Source organism: Salvia splendens, chromosome 19 (genome assembly GCF_004379255.2).
Source record: "Salvia splendens isolate huo1 chromosome 19, SspV2, whole genome shotgun sequence".
Taxonomy (NCBI): Eukaryota; Viridiplantae; Streptophyta; class Magnoliopsida; order Lamiales; family Lamiaceae; genus Salvia; species Salvia splendens.
Window position 1 is genome coordinate 23,111,063 of NC_056050.1, and position 14,635 is coordinate 23,125,697.

At 40.0% G+C, this 14,635-nt stretch overlaps 1 protein-coding gene across 2 annotated transcripts; it reads right to left on the reverse strand.

Annotated features, from left to right (window-relative positions):
• Positions 1-277: 277 nt before the first annotated feature.
• LOC121778377 (probable carotenoid cleavage dioxygenase 4, chloroplastic) lies at positions 278-2,404 on the reverse strand. 2 transcript variants are annotated; one of them, XM_042175720.1, is made up of 2 exons: positions 974-2,404; positions 278-701 (listed from the first exon to the last, which is right to left on the reverse strand). In XM_042175720.1, the coding sequence occupies exons 1-2, from the start codon at positions 2,320-2,322 to the stop codon at positions 350-352; spliced, it is 1,701 nt and encodes a 566-aa protein (XP_042031654.1). In that variant the 5' UTR covers positions 2,323-2,404; the 3' UTR covers positions 278-349. The 2 variants fall into 2 exon arrangements, with proteins under 2 accessions (XP_042031654.1, XP_042031653.1); XM_042175719.1 differs by having other exon boundaries at positions 968-2,404.
• Between the last annotated feature and the right edge of the window lie 12,231 nt (positions 2,405-14,635).

Consider the following 14,635-nt stretch of genomic DNA (forward strand, 5'->3'; position numbering starts at 1 on the left):
TCTTAGACTGATAATCCTATAATAATATTAAGTCATAGCAATCGACCCCTTAAATATTTTTGTAGAGCAAATTGTCCATGGTAGCCATAGGATAATCTACGGATCGACCCCTTAAATATTTTTGTAGAGCAAATTGTCCATGGTAGCCATAGGATAATCTACCGAACAACAATTCAAGCTCACATAATTTCACATGAATTTAATACTTATCAATATAAGACCTCATTTATTATTAAAGTTTAAAATATGTACTGGGAAAGTATTATTATTACCGATCTTTCTAGAACAGTAGAACACCTCATGTATTATTAATTAATGTGGAGAATAGGTAAGGTAGTACTGATAGGAATTACAATAGTGTTAACAGATCTTTTTCAGGAACAAATAGTCCATGGAAGCCATAGGGCACCCTACCAGGCAACTTAACCCTAGCAACAACCTCAAGAGTTGGGGATTTGGCTTTCATCACCCAAAACCACGACTCCTTTCTAATTTCATCGTGAACATATGTCACTAAATATCCATCATCCTCCTCCGCCCCCTCCCCCGCCACGAAAGACAGCTCCCCACCATAACATCCCGGCCCATATTCCCGGCTCGCCACCATGCAATCGCCGCCTTCCGCCCCAGCTTTTGACAAGTCTAGCTTCACCACCCCTGCCGCCTTAATCGACTCTCCTATTACTGCTGCATACATATATCTTCAAACCAAAATACAAGATATCAAAATATATTTCTCTCTGCTACCAACAGTTTTGGCGATCGGAATATTAACTTGACAAACTAAATTACACGTTGATTACTCAAAATTACACATCGATTACTCAATCGAAATGTAATTTCTGCTGCCACATCGATATTCTGATCGCCAGCATTTTTTTGCAGGACATTTTATTCATAAAAATGAAACGATGTATATGGTAAGACAATTTTGGAAAAACTCGATGAGACAAAATCGATTATTTACCCTAACCTGGTCTGTTTTCCAGCATAGGCTTGATTAACAACTCCAAATTCCATGTTCTTCCTGCTCAAAACATGTCTCGAAACCACCTTCTTTTCATTGACATCCAATTCGATCATTTCAATCTCCGAATATATCAAACTCACGTTGAGGAATCCACGGTCCATCGATAAGAAATTCGGCGCCACGATCACAACCCTTCCGCCGAGATCTCCCTCCCAAGCATTGATCACGTGCAGAAAGTTCAACCCCGGCGTCTTGATCCACGCCAATCCGCCGTCGTCCGCCGCGTCGCGCCGCAGCACGCCGATCCGCGGCACTTTTCTGCGGTTGAAGACCATCGGCGTCCGCCCCCACGCCATCTCCGTGGGGTCCATCTCAATCTGCAAATCCTGAAACACGATGAACTGCTTCGTGAGGCCGAAATCATGGACGATCGGCATCCTCTTGATCGACGTGATTGCTAATTCCGCCCCTTTTCTCCCTTCTGAATCGATTTTGAAAAACGTCAGAAACGGAGGAAACATGTTGCATTTGAAGGCGAAGACTTCGCCGGAGTCGGTGTGCGGGTGCGCAGTCATTCTCTGCGTCATGTCGCCCCCGCCCCCGAAGTCTCGGCGGCCTAAAGTGAGGATGTCGCCATTCTCAGCGAGATGGATTTGGTAGGGGAGATCGGATTCGCAGAGAGCGTATAGCTCTCTGTTGAAATAAGCCAGACTCGTGTTGGCGGTTCCGAATCCGTTAACAGAAGGATCGAATGAGCCGGAGACCACCCGCGCTACTGTTAGTAAGAAACGCGCCGCGGAGGCTGATCTCCCGTTGAACCACGAGAAGGGGCTGGGGAAGAAGGCGGAGCCGTTTTCTGCCTCCGTTATGAACTTGTAAGTTTTTACATAACGGCTGCAGAAAATGGCTTCGACGGCGCCGGAGATTCTGATGGAGTGGAGCATCCCGTCGCCGTCGAAGGGGTGGTAAGGGCCGCGCGGGACGAAGTGGGGATTAGGGCCGTTGCGGATGTAGACGCCGCGGAGGGAGGCCGGGATGGAGCCATCCACCACCTCACATACGGTGGGCGGAAGCTCGTCGACCGGCGCGAAGTTGCCGGAGAGAAGGTGGTTGGGATCATTTGATGGTGTGAGAGGTAACTCCAAGAAGTTGGAAACCATATCATCTAATGAATTAAAGATTTTGGTAAGTGGAGATTGTTTAGGGTTCATATGCTTAGGGTTTAGATAAACGGAAATTGATGAAGGATGAGAGGCATTGCTTATGAGTTTTGCTACCAAATTATTATTCTCTTTTCTTAGAGATGGTAGTTTGGGAAATTTTGGAGGAAATAAAACGGATCTTTGTAACATCTTTTTTTTTGTTTTGTTTTAAAATTATGTGAAGTTGCAAATTAGTGTGCATAAAAGGGAATGCAAGTATATATGCAGCACTAGGAAGGGATTACTTAGTTTACAATATGATTTCTTCACTCAATAAAAGAAGTACAGTAATATAATTAACAATATAGGGTAGTTAGTATAGTAATCAACTAGATATGGTAGATAAATTAAGATTTTGACAACTAAAAATAAAAAAAGACTGCGCTTGATGTAGTTACATTCATTAATATTACTTTATAAGCGTCAAAATATGCCTTAGCAATAATACTCTATTATAACATCGTGCAAATAATGCTATATTAGGCCTTGTGAGTTATGTACTTAGTAAGTACGTTTATAATTTATATAATATGTTGACCAAGATGTCTTTTATTATTGAGTATGCGATTTTAATTTTCAGCATTTAGGATCCACAGCAGTTAAAAAAATACGCAATTGTTGGGTGATCTTATTTAAAAAGAGAAGAATCAAAAGCAATCTATGAATTTAGAGAGATTTATATAACAAGTAGATTTCTTGGAACCAAAAGCTACGATATTAATACTGTGACATCCGTAACCCAAATTAATGTTATACATCATATTGCATAATTACCTGATATATTTTTATTAGAACTATAGAATTTTGAGTGGGTTGCTATATAGTATGGTATTTAGTAAATTGTGTGAGGTTAAGTTAATTATAACTTTTTATCTAGAAATATACATTCATGATATATATTAGCAATTATATATCACATAATTACATGTGAATGAGTTTTAAAATTTTTAAAAATTGAATTATGTGTTTGGTGTTTATGTATATGTACGTGTTAGACTAGGAGTACTTTTCCAATTACTAAGCCATACACATAATATTTATTTTAATTTACATACATATGTTATACTTAAAGGCGTGTAGTTCGAATCAACTAAAGTGCAATTTTTATATTATACTCCCTCTGTCCCCGATTAATTGTCACTCTTTTCTATTTCGATCCGTTCTTCAATAATTGTCACACTTCATTTTTACCATAAATAATAAGTAGGTCCCACATTCCACTAACTCACTTCACTCACATTTTATTATAAAACCAATATAAAAAAGTGGGTCTCATATTCCACTAACTTTTTCAATCAACTTTTCTTTACATTTCTTAAAACCTGTGCCCAGTCAAAGAGTGACAATTAATCGGGGACGGAGGGAGTAGTTACTTAGAATTTTTTCTAATTGCATCAATTATAATGTTTTATTTTTATTTGATACGTGTAAGAATTTTAGAGTTAGCAAAAATGAATAGGTGTGAATCCTATTCTCATAACCGACTAGAACTTACCATATATTGGCCTTGAAGTGTGCTTTTGTTAAAAAAAAGAAGAAAGGGAAGCGAGAATGTGACACCCCGGAATTTCGATCTCTTCTTTTGAATTAAATCAGATTTATTAGCATAATTAAATTCCTTTAGAAGACGTGTAGTCGTAGAATTCTCGTGGTATTTTCCGACTATGGAATAATCTAAGTATTTTCGTTGAGAAAAAAATAAAGAGCAAGGAAATTATTATTTCAAGGATAAAAGTAGAGGAGATACTTTTATTAGAGAAATGTGATTACACCTTGAGGAAATAGAAATTCAAGATATGGAGATACAAATAGTACATGCTTACATGTGTGAAAGGGACAACACACACCTATACTACACCTTTCATCCTACCAACACTAGTAAACAAGTTTTGGAAGCTAGCTATTTTAGTGATGAAGCCAAAGAGTTTCAAGAGGAGAATCTCTTTCCATTTCTCTACACTCTCTCTCTCGAAAAATGCTCCCACAAGGCTCCAAGTTAGCAGCCACATCACACCAAAGGAATCCTGCAAGGTTAACACAAATTGGGATTAAAAGTTGTCAATAAAAAGGGCTATGACCCTAAGCTTTCACCAAAGTAGTAGAGTAAATGGTACAACATAGCATCTCCTCTGCCAAAACCAAGAAAGGACAAGGAGCATAATCTCTCAAATTTTTCCAGAAAAGGGATGAAGATAAAGAGCCAGGAGAAAGTGTGCTTAGTCATAAACCATTAGAGGAGAACTACTGCAAGGGGCACATACATCCACAAATGGCCATGAGATCAGCCAATCTAGGATGCCAAAATATACACCAAATGGGCATGGGAAGCCTACTTAGAGTGTCCACTATGGGACGCCAGCGGCTATAGCCGCGGGTTGGGGCGGTAGGCGCGACTATCATAGTGGGGAGGGTGTCCGCCCCGAGGGCGGACGCGGCTGGTGGGGGGAGGGCGGCGGACGAGGAATCGCCGAGTGTGGGGCGAGGACGCGGCGGGTGGGGGCATAGCCGCGGCTATAGGCGCGGCGCCTATAGTGGCGGACATCCGCCGCGGCTATAGCCGAAATTTTTGAATTTTTTTTTCTTTTTTTCCACTATAAATACCACTCTCCCCCACACTTATTTTTCCCATCCATACACCCACTTTCTACACAACCACTCTCTACAAAATGCACCGAGGAGACGACGAATCACCCGACTCTGAGGAATCGGGATATGGCAGCAATCCATCAAACCCGTCAGCCCATCCTTAGCCGCCATCGGGTTTTGGCGGATATGCGGCTCCGTCCCAGCCTTGGACTTGGAATCAATCTCCACCACCGTGGGCATCGAGTCCACCCCTTCCTCCATCTCAGTCGTGGAGGTCTTCTCCAACTCCGCCCCCTTTACAGCGGAATCTGAGTCGTTCTGCTTTTGGAGATTACCGACCCAACCTTGACGCGCTTCACCAGCCGCATGCGGTTTCCCCTTTCCAAGCCAGCCAATCTCCATTCACCGAAGCAGATCAAGACGCATTTGATACTATGATAGGTCTGCTCAGTTCCGGCATCCCAGATACGCCGGCAACACGGGTGGAAACGCCCGTTCCGACCCGAGGAGGTAGCGGCAGTCGGGGCGCAGGTGGCGGGAGGGGCGTACGCGGCGGTAGGGACGGGGGCGGCAGTCGGAGCTAGCCATACACCAAGTGGCGAGGGCTATGGCGCTGGCGGTAGCGGTGGATCTGGTTCTGGGTCCACCCGGGGCAAGCCATACACCAAGGACGAGAGCGTTGCCGTGGCGAAGGCTTGGGATGCTATCACTTCGGACCCCTTGGTGGGCAACGATCAGGCCGAGGGGAGCTTTTGGAGGCGCGTTATGCTTGCATACGAGGAGCTCAAACCCGAAGGCGCCGAGAGTCGCGACCCCGAACAGATCCGGAAAAAGTGGGGTAGGATTCTCCGGGCGACCAAGCGGTTCGCGTCGATATACGAGAACAACCTTCGTCACGCTGAGAGTGGCCGCAGCGCAGCAGATGTTAAGGTCCTGTCTGAGGGCCAATACCACACGGAGGGCTGGCCGAAGTTCAACTCGTGGGAGGAGTATCTTGTCCTCGCGGATTGCCCGAAATTCCGGTCGATCGTGGCGCTCGAGACGGGAGCAGCGCCTGGGCCAAAGCGCACAAGGCACAACATTGCCGGCAACTACAGCAGTGGAAGCGGCTCGCAAGAGTTCGAGCAGTCCGATGAACAAGTCGAAGAGCCGGTCGATACTCACACTAGGCGACGACGGCCCATTGGACAACAGGCCGCTAGCCGCAGTGCCAGATGGCCTAGAAGTGGCTCCCGCCTATCGGCCGCCGCGTCCGGATCGCGCATCCCCCAGCCCGCCCCAGTCCCACAGCCTACGGTGCAACCCCACGAGGTATTGGCCAATACCATAGACGTGCAGTTGATGCAACAACTGCAAGACGTATGCAGGGCGTACGCAGGGGAAACTGACCCGTATGTCAGGAACGTCTACAAGAGGCTCATCAATCGGCTTGAGACTCGACTGGGGTTGGTTGATAATGCGCCTGGGGATACTGCGGCCGGCAGCAGCGAGAGAGGAGGAGGAGAAGACGAAGAAGAGGAAGACGAGGAAGCCGACTCCGACACCGAGTAGACGGTGGCGGAGTTTTGTAGTTGTATTTTATTTTAATTATTCGTTGTATAATTTTACCACCTTCCAATACAACGAATATTTGACCCTAATTACCTCGTTTTCTACTTATTTACACTGCAATTATTTAAATTACACTTGATTGAAACTAAAAATATTTTTAAATGAAAATTGATTATTAAATTTGGGGGCTATTGTAGGTGTCCACTATAGTGGCGGAAATAGAATTTTGGGGCTATGGACAAAAAACTGGGGCTATGGACAAAAAACTGGGGCGGGGCTATTGGGCGTGTCCGCCTTATAGTGGACACCCTTACAAACTGGAAAAGGGACTAACCTTACAGCCCCAAAATAGGAGACTTCCTCCCCAAGATTTCAGTCACAAGATGCCAAGAATGAGAGCTATATAAACTGCCTCCCACCACCCTCTCTCCCCATCATTTAGACTACGTTTATCGGATGGGTGGGTCGGTTGCCACATAAGTAATGTAATTAAAAAAAAAATTATCCTCACATGAGTCTCCCTCTCTCTTTGACACAAGTCTCACTCTCTCTAACAGACCTTTCGGTCTCTCCACCCCTTTCCCCACTCAGCCAATGAAATTGTGCCATCCTCACATGAGTCTCCCTCTCTCTTTGACACAAGTCTCACTCTCTCTAACAGACCTTTCGGTCTCTCCACCCCTTTCCCCACTCAGCCAATGAGATTGTGCCAAATGGCACAATTTCATTGGCTGATATTATTATTTTTAATGATTAATATATCTTTAATATATTATATTAAAAAATTATAAAAATTATATCAAAATTCATAATTTTTCTTCCTCTATAAATAGAGACCACATTTGCTATAGTTTTACACACAAAAAAATATCATCTTTTCTCCTCCTATAATCCTTATTGTTTAATAGAATTTCATATTTTTTAGTTTCCCTTGTTGCTAGCTATGGAGGATGATGAGAATAATATATTCTCCGATTCCCAAAACTAAAGCCCAACTTCAAAACAGAGAAGCTCACAAAGCTCTGCTAAACGATTTGGTAGAGCATATATGGGCAAAATTCGGCAATTGCAATTGAATGTCTAGTTTTCATCTTATGTATGGGCACCAATTATGTATTTTCAATTTCGTATTTCAATGATTGTAATTTATGTTTTTATTTGTTTGTTTTTATAATTTTTAGTTTGTCATTTATTACGTTTTTCGATAAATTTACAATAATAAGTATTTCATGTAATAATAATAGTATTGAAAAATAATATAAAAATAAATATATAATAGTGTGGTTGGGTGGTCATTGATAAACCATGAAAATATGTGTGGTTGAGTTGGATGAATATTAATGATGTGGAAGATGATGTGGAGGAGATAGAAATGAATTAAATATTGAAAAGTGGATGGTTGGGTTGGGGGTTGCTGATAAACATGGTCTTAGTCACCACAAATTTCCCTCAACGTAAGGAATTGCAGCAGGGAGCGGAGAGGGGAGCGAGGAGAGGAGTTGGCAGCAAGAAAACAGCAAGGATTCACCAACCGAGAGGTAATCCCCTCAACACCACACTACTCTTGCATCATATACAACCAGTAGTACAAGAACATAGAGAACATAGGAATGGCCACAACAAGCAATAGTGTCAATACGTAAAGGAGCTGCACTTATGCTCAAGGGAAATAACAACATATAGCTCAATGTGCCATCACCGGCGAGTTTTGCCAACAATAGAAATTGCCCCAGAATATAACACCACATAGTTACTACCTTTGAAAATAACTCAAGGATAAGATCTATAGAAAAGAAGCAAGAACTTAGCTTTAGAGCGTGGGGCTGTCCGACGGAGGCAGCCGACGCGGGTCGCCGGCGTCGGTGTGACTGCCTCGCGGAGGGAACAACAGCGGAGCTCCGGCAGCATGCTGAACCGCCGTGGAAGAGAGCGAGAGAGCTCGCCGTAGAGAGGAGCTGCAGAGGAGGACGGCGGCGCTGCAAATTCGCCAGTGTCGCCGTCGCGAAGAAGGCGTCGGTAGAGTGAAAACAGGAGGAGGAAGAGCGGTGGCGCAACAGCTCGACGGAGGAGAACCGCCGCTGCTCATCACTCCATTCTGACGGAATTCTAAGTTGAGAGATAGAGAAGGATAGAGAGGGAGAGGGAGAGGGCGGGTGAGATTCACCGGCTATGGGGAATGAACGGCCAGGAGCCGTGAGAGGGGAAGAGGATTTGCAGGCGCCGCTACAGGGCTGTCCTCAAATTAGGGATTTGCAAGGAATTGGGAAGGGGAAAAGGAGTAAGTACCGTAGGTGATGAAAAATGGGCTGGTACCCATTTTAATTAAATTTTGGTTGGGCCCTAATAATTAATTGGGATAATGGGCTGTTATTATTTAAGAATTGGGGCCATCCTAAGTTGATAAGGAATTGGGCTAGAAATGATTTAAATGAGAATGAAGCATGGGCCAATTTTAATTGGCAGTTGGGCCGAGAATAATTGTTGGGCTTGAGAATTTATTTTGTTTGGTTTGGAATTAATTTAAGGAATTGAGCTCGGAGCTTAATTAATTTAATTCCCGAATAAATTATTGAGTTTCCGAAGATGGAAAATATTAAAGTTGAGACGCGAAGGGCCGACCGGCGTCGCCCCACGACGCCATGGGCGGCCTTAAGCAAAATCCGAAGAAAAAGGATTTAAGAAGGGATTTTCCAAGAATCCATATTTTATTTAATCAGTGCCCAAATATTTATTTTAGAGAAAATAGAATTTCTCCAAAGTTAGTAAAGTGAATAAATAAACTTTGCAGAGTAGTGAAGCCGAGATAGGATTAAGAAAAATCCTATAAGACGAGACTAAGATATAGGTGCTATCCAATAGGATGCATTCATTCTTTTCTCAAGAGAAATAGATCAAGTACTAATTAGCGTGCAACGCTATTTATTTTCAAAGGATAATTTATTCAAGGGCAAGTGAGACCAGACGAGAGTTGTTTTGGAGATAAGCATATCAGGTGGGCTTTCTTTTAATATCCAGCACATTAGTGTGGATATAAATAAATACTTGGCAAAATTATGAAGTATCATCTTTTCTCAAAATGAAGCTGTGATTATTTTCAAGTTGTTTTTTTTAAAAAGAAACTCCTATATTAAGAAGGATGAAATTACAAATAAACTCCTATAGAAATAAAATGTTTGTTTTTGAGGCCTATCTGTTGGGGCTATATGCCGAGGGTTTTGGCGACGCCAAAGCTATGTAACGAATTCGGTTCCCAATAGGACCTCAAATCCTATTCGGAATATTGTACACAAGGGTTGTGAGCCATCTAAGAGGGTTGGCCGGCTATGGTGTCCGTGAAGGTGGCCACCTTTTCGGTACACGACTTTTCAGATATGGTATGAGTATTGAAGAACTTAGACTGATCAGTCGGACTTTTAAGATCACAAAAGAATTAAGTATGCTCGGGCCTTTTAAGAAAAACCTCGTGTGATACTGTAGATGGATGACAACTATTTAATGTATGATTTGCTTTTCGGCACGTGTCCACTGAGTACTCCTGTACTCAGCCCTGCATGTATTTCTAAATGTGCAGGTTGAACGTCAAGAGGGAGGAGTATTGATCAGAGTCGATGTTATTAAATAATCAAGTGGATCTTCCAACGATTCGTGTCCTCATACACGGAGTCATTTAGTAAGGACTTATTCCGCTGTACTTTTGTTAAGTGAGAATTTCATAATCTCACCATCGAACTCTGATTTAGTTGATGAGATGTTTGTTCTATTTCTGAGACCATGTAATTGAATACTTGACTTCTATTTTATGGTATCAATCGACTTGGCCTTTTGGCAAGTTTCTTAAGTTCTACCCCCTTTTCTTTCCCCGTTTCTTTAATCCCTCTTATTAGTCCCGGATTACCCGCTTTCGCTATCCTTAGCAAAATGCGGTTGTGACAGAGAACTTGGAGTCGAAACGTAGAAAGATAGCCCGAAGGTAGAAAGGTTGTAGGAATAGTTATTTTTCTCAAATTTTATTTGTTATACGCATGTTATAGCATAGAAGATAGCTATGATATTTACTATTTTAATTTCGGGATATAATCATATAGGATCAAGGTTGAACGGGAAAAGGAGATAGGGGTTCGGTTAGAATACTTATCTTAATCAGGTGTATATAAATCACATTTTTTATTTTACATATGTTATGCAGTTGATTGCTATATGCTAGATTGGAGTGAATATTTGGATTATATGATGTGAACTAATATAGTTATGTATGATTTGGAATTATTTTGTGGAATATGATATGGGTATGTGATTGGTGCAATAGACATGTCAGTGGTGCAATTGATATATTTTTATATGGCATTATAATTACTTGAATCATTGGATTAAAGAGGATGTGTGACAGTCTTGCCCTAGGTCTGATGTCAATGATAATGGAAATAGACCTACGGGTCATATACAATGATAACGGACCTACGAGTCAAAGAAAATATGCAAAGAGGGGCCTTTGTGGAAAGGTCAAAATGCAAAGAGGGGCCTTCGTGGAAATGTCAAATCAAAGAGGGACCTTCGTGGAAATGTCAAATAATTAAGAGGGACCTTCGGGTCGTATACAATGAAAATCTCGGGCAGATACTAGGCTTGATTAGTTACAGAATAATAAACTGAACAGAGTGGCACGTGCATATGTATATAGAATCGCATGATATTTATCATATGTTGATATATGTATTGCTGAAAGAATATGTCTGATATTTGTGATGTGAAATTAAAGGTATGGTTTATATATACTGAGTTGTGGCTCATATAAACCACTAATATTTTCAGGAATAAGATATCAGTGAAGTTTTTGGTTGCGTGGTCGTAGGAACTCCACATGTTATCAGGTTCGGCGGCTAACGCGTTTTGGCAACCTTATCCTCCTCATCATTTTTGCATATAGATAAATGTATAGTATATAGAGTGGTGAGAGGCTCTCATTATTGTTCAGAATGTTTTGAAATATGTACTTGATAAATATTGGTTTTTGAAATTATATAATATGTGTGCTTTATTATGTACTTGACATGTTGTTATTTATTTTAAATTTTAAATTTTAAATTTATAGTAAATGCATAAGTCATAAGGGTTGGAGCGTGACAAATACAATACTAAGGACCCGTTCACTTTGTAAGATATGTCAAGAATTGGAGTGAAAACAGGGGGATTACATCTGTTCAGTGTCCCATATTTATTTATGGGAAGCCCGAGTATTGACGTCTGGCCCGCACTATTCATCTTAGATATAGCGTTTTCCAAATCTTGAGAATGAGGTGGTATTTATTTCTGTCTCAAAGGCTGGATCCCAGAATTGATTGCAAAGTTACCATTTTAGCCTCATTATTTTGGACTCCCTACTACTGAATGAGTGCAGTGGGGGCTTTTTGGTCTACTCATAAAGGAGGCAAAATCATTATTTTTTTCTTAAATCAAAACATGGCTTATATCTTATATACCGAGCATTAGTTTTGGATTTGAATTCTGTGTGACCCCTCACCCTTAATTCTATCATGTTTTAATTCTCATCTTTTCATATCAAACAAAGTGAACAAGCGGCTTACTTAGAGGAATTATATATATACATATATATATATATATATATATATATATATATATATATATATATATATACATTATTGCTTGAAAAGTAATTTAATTATTTAACTTCGTTCTTTGCAACCTTGCGTCCACGTCAAAATGAGACGAGAAACATGCATGAGAAGGATGCAATCATGCAATGCAACCCTAGTTTTTATAATTTACAATGTATATAATTTAAAAGCTAGCATTATACTTACTGTATGCAAGCTGAATCACTATACTCCACCATATAAATAATATACAAAACACTTTTTTGCATAATTTTCAAGACTTACCATATTATCTATTTTTTTCACTTTTTCACATGATCCCCAAAAGCGTCTTTGTAACTGAATGATACGACCCACCACCATATTCTCTGAAACAGGCTAAGGTAGTACATGTACATCGAAAGACTCCTCCCAAATCCTCTCCACTTTCTCAACAGCCGACTTCCAAGTTTTAAATCTTCAATGGATTGGCACATAGAGGGATACCAAGATAACTAATAAGCAACTTTGAAACTCCACATCGTAGCAATCTTCTTACTTCTTAGTACACATAATGAGGGCAAATTTCCGGTAGTTAACTTTTAGTCCTAACAACAAGGCAAAACATCGTAGGAGTTTCTTGTAAGAAGATTATAGTGTCGCCCACAAACCGGAGATGTGTGATCGAGATCTACCTCGCTCCTATATTGACTTCCTCAATAGCTTGCTTTAACCTCTCCATCTTCACACCAATCTTTTAGTGCTTTTGGAGGTGGAATGGCAAAATGGGTGACTCATTAACTAAAATGGACAATATCACACACTCTATGATCCGTTTAATTCTTCTAAATCTAATGCCCAACATTGATTGCACGGGCAAACTTAGAAAAAAAATTGTTTGATTGACCTTTATTGAGCCTGTTTTCTTATTGTCGAATAAGTACATATTAAAAATAATCCTCCTATCGCAAGGAGGAAATTACAACTGATGTCAAGAGGGCTCGAACTCGGCACCTCATACAATAATGTCTAAGCTCTTGCCGCTAGGACAAAGGCTCTGGACTGGAAACTGGTCATCATTAACTGCTTATAGTATTTCATTTTCACTATATCATCTTATTTACATAAAAATTACTCCATCCGTCCCACAAGAATATACACTCTTTCCTTTTTAGTCCGTCCTACAAGAATATACACTTTATAATTTGGATAGTCTTTTCTCTCTAATGAGGTGTGACTCATTCTCCACTAACAATACTTCAATTACTTTTTCTCTGAATCTCTCTCTTACTTTACCAATTTTATATTAAAACCCGTGTCAAACCCAAAGTGCATATTCTTTTGGGACGGAGGAAGTATTAAAATATATTAGATTTTGAAAATGGGTAAGAGGAGAGAAGAGGTGGAGAAACTTACCTATATAATCAGAATGACGAAGAATGAAGAAGAATGAGGGCTATTTACTTTATTTATTTAATTTGTGTGGGTTCGGCCTCATTTAGGCTTGGGTTTAGTAAATAGCCCATGAACTTTAATAATGGGCCTAATTGGGCTGATAAATTAATTAATTGGGTTGCTTAATGAATTTAATACTACTAATTCACGTAATCATATACTCCCTCCGTCTCAGTTTAAGAGTCACATTTTTCCATTTAAGTCCGTCCCAGTTTAAGAGTTACATTTAGAATCTACCATATTTGGACATAAAATTTAACCTCATTGTTGATGAAATTTACACTCAAATGCCATTACTTTCATAAAAATAAAACAAAACAAAATCCTAACCACACAAAAAGTCAAAAGAGCCCCACTTTCCACTACCTCACTTCAATCATTACACACTCCAATAACCATTACTTCACTTCATTTATTACACACTCCACCAATTTCTTAAAATCCGTGCCATAACTAAATCTTACTCTTAAACTGGGACGGAGGGAATACTATTATAAATGATAAATCAATCTTTCACACATCGATTATTATAATAAATTAACTTAAATTGGGTTGGTCACTAAATTAATTAATTGTCTTACTTAATTAATTTGTTTCATCAAGGGACTAATAAATTTTATATTTTCATAGTGATAATTGATAAACTTACTTCAACTGTATGCATGATTGATATTTTAGGTATTTTACATTTAAATAATTTTTTAATAATTTGTGAATTTAATACTCCCTCCGTCCCAAAAAATAAGGATATTGGGGACGACACAGGAATTAATGTATAATTGATAAAATACGAGAGATGGGGTGAATAGTAGTTAAAATAGTGTTAGTAGATAGTTGGACCCACATAATTGTTAGTGTTTAATGGTGAACTCTAGTGGTATAGGTTGCAAATAAATAGATGTATATGGTAATGAGTTTGGGAGAATTTTCTATAAATGAAAATGAGATATTTTTATGGGACGGAAGCGAAAGGGAAGTGTCTTTATTTTTTATTAGACAGAAGGAGTGTTACATATTTATCCCTAGAGGGAACATCTTTTTAGGTCCACAAACTTTGCCAAAGTATTATTTTAAGTCCGTGAACTTTGAAAATATCATTTTAGGTCCGTTATCATTTGAGGTATTTTGAACTTTTTCTGGACGAAAATGCCCTTAAGGCCTTCAAAGGGCAATTTGGACAATTCTTTCACCACTCATCTTGCGCCAGAGACCTATAGTCCAACAATTTTTAACGGCAAATTTTTATATTTAAATTTAATTTGGATGGTAATTGATCTCAT

Coding starts and splice junctions, on each gene's coding strand:
- LOC121778377 (XM_042175719.1), bottom strand. CDS start 2,322: ATGTTACAAAGATCCGTTTTATTTCCTCCAAAATTTCCCAAACTACCA. Junction 702..967: donor GGAAAACAGACCAGGTTAGG/GTAAATAATCGA, acceptor TTTGGTTTGAAG/ATATATGTATGCAGCAGTAA.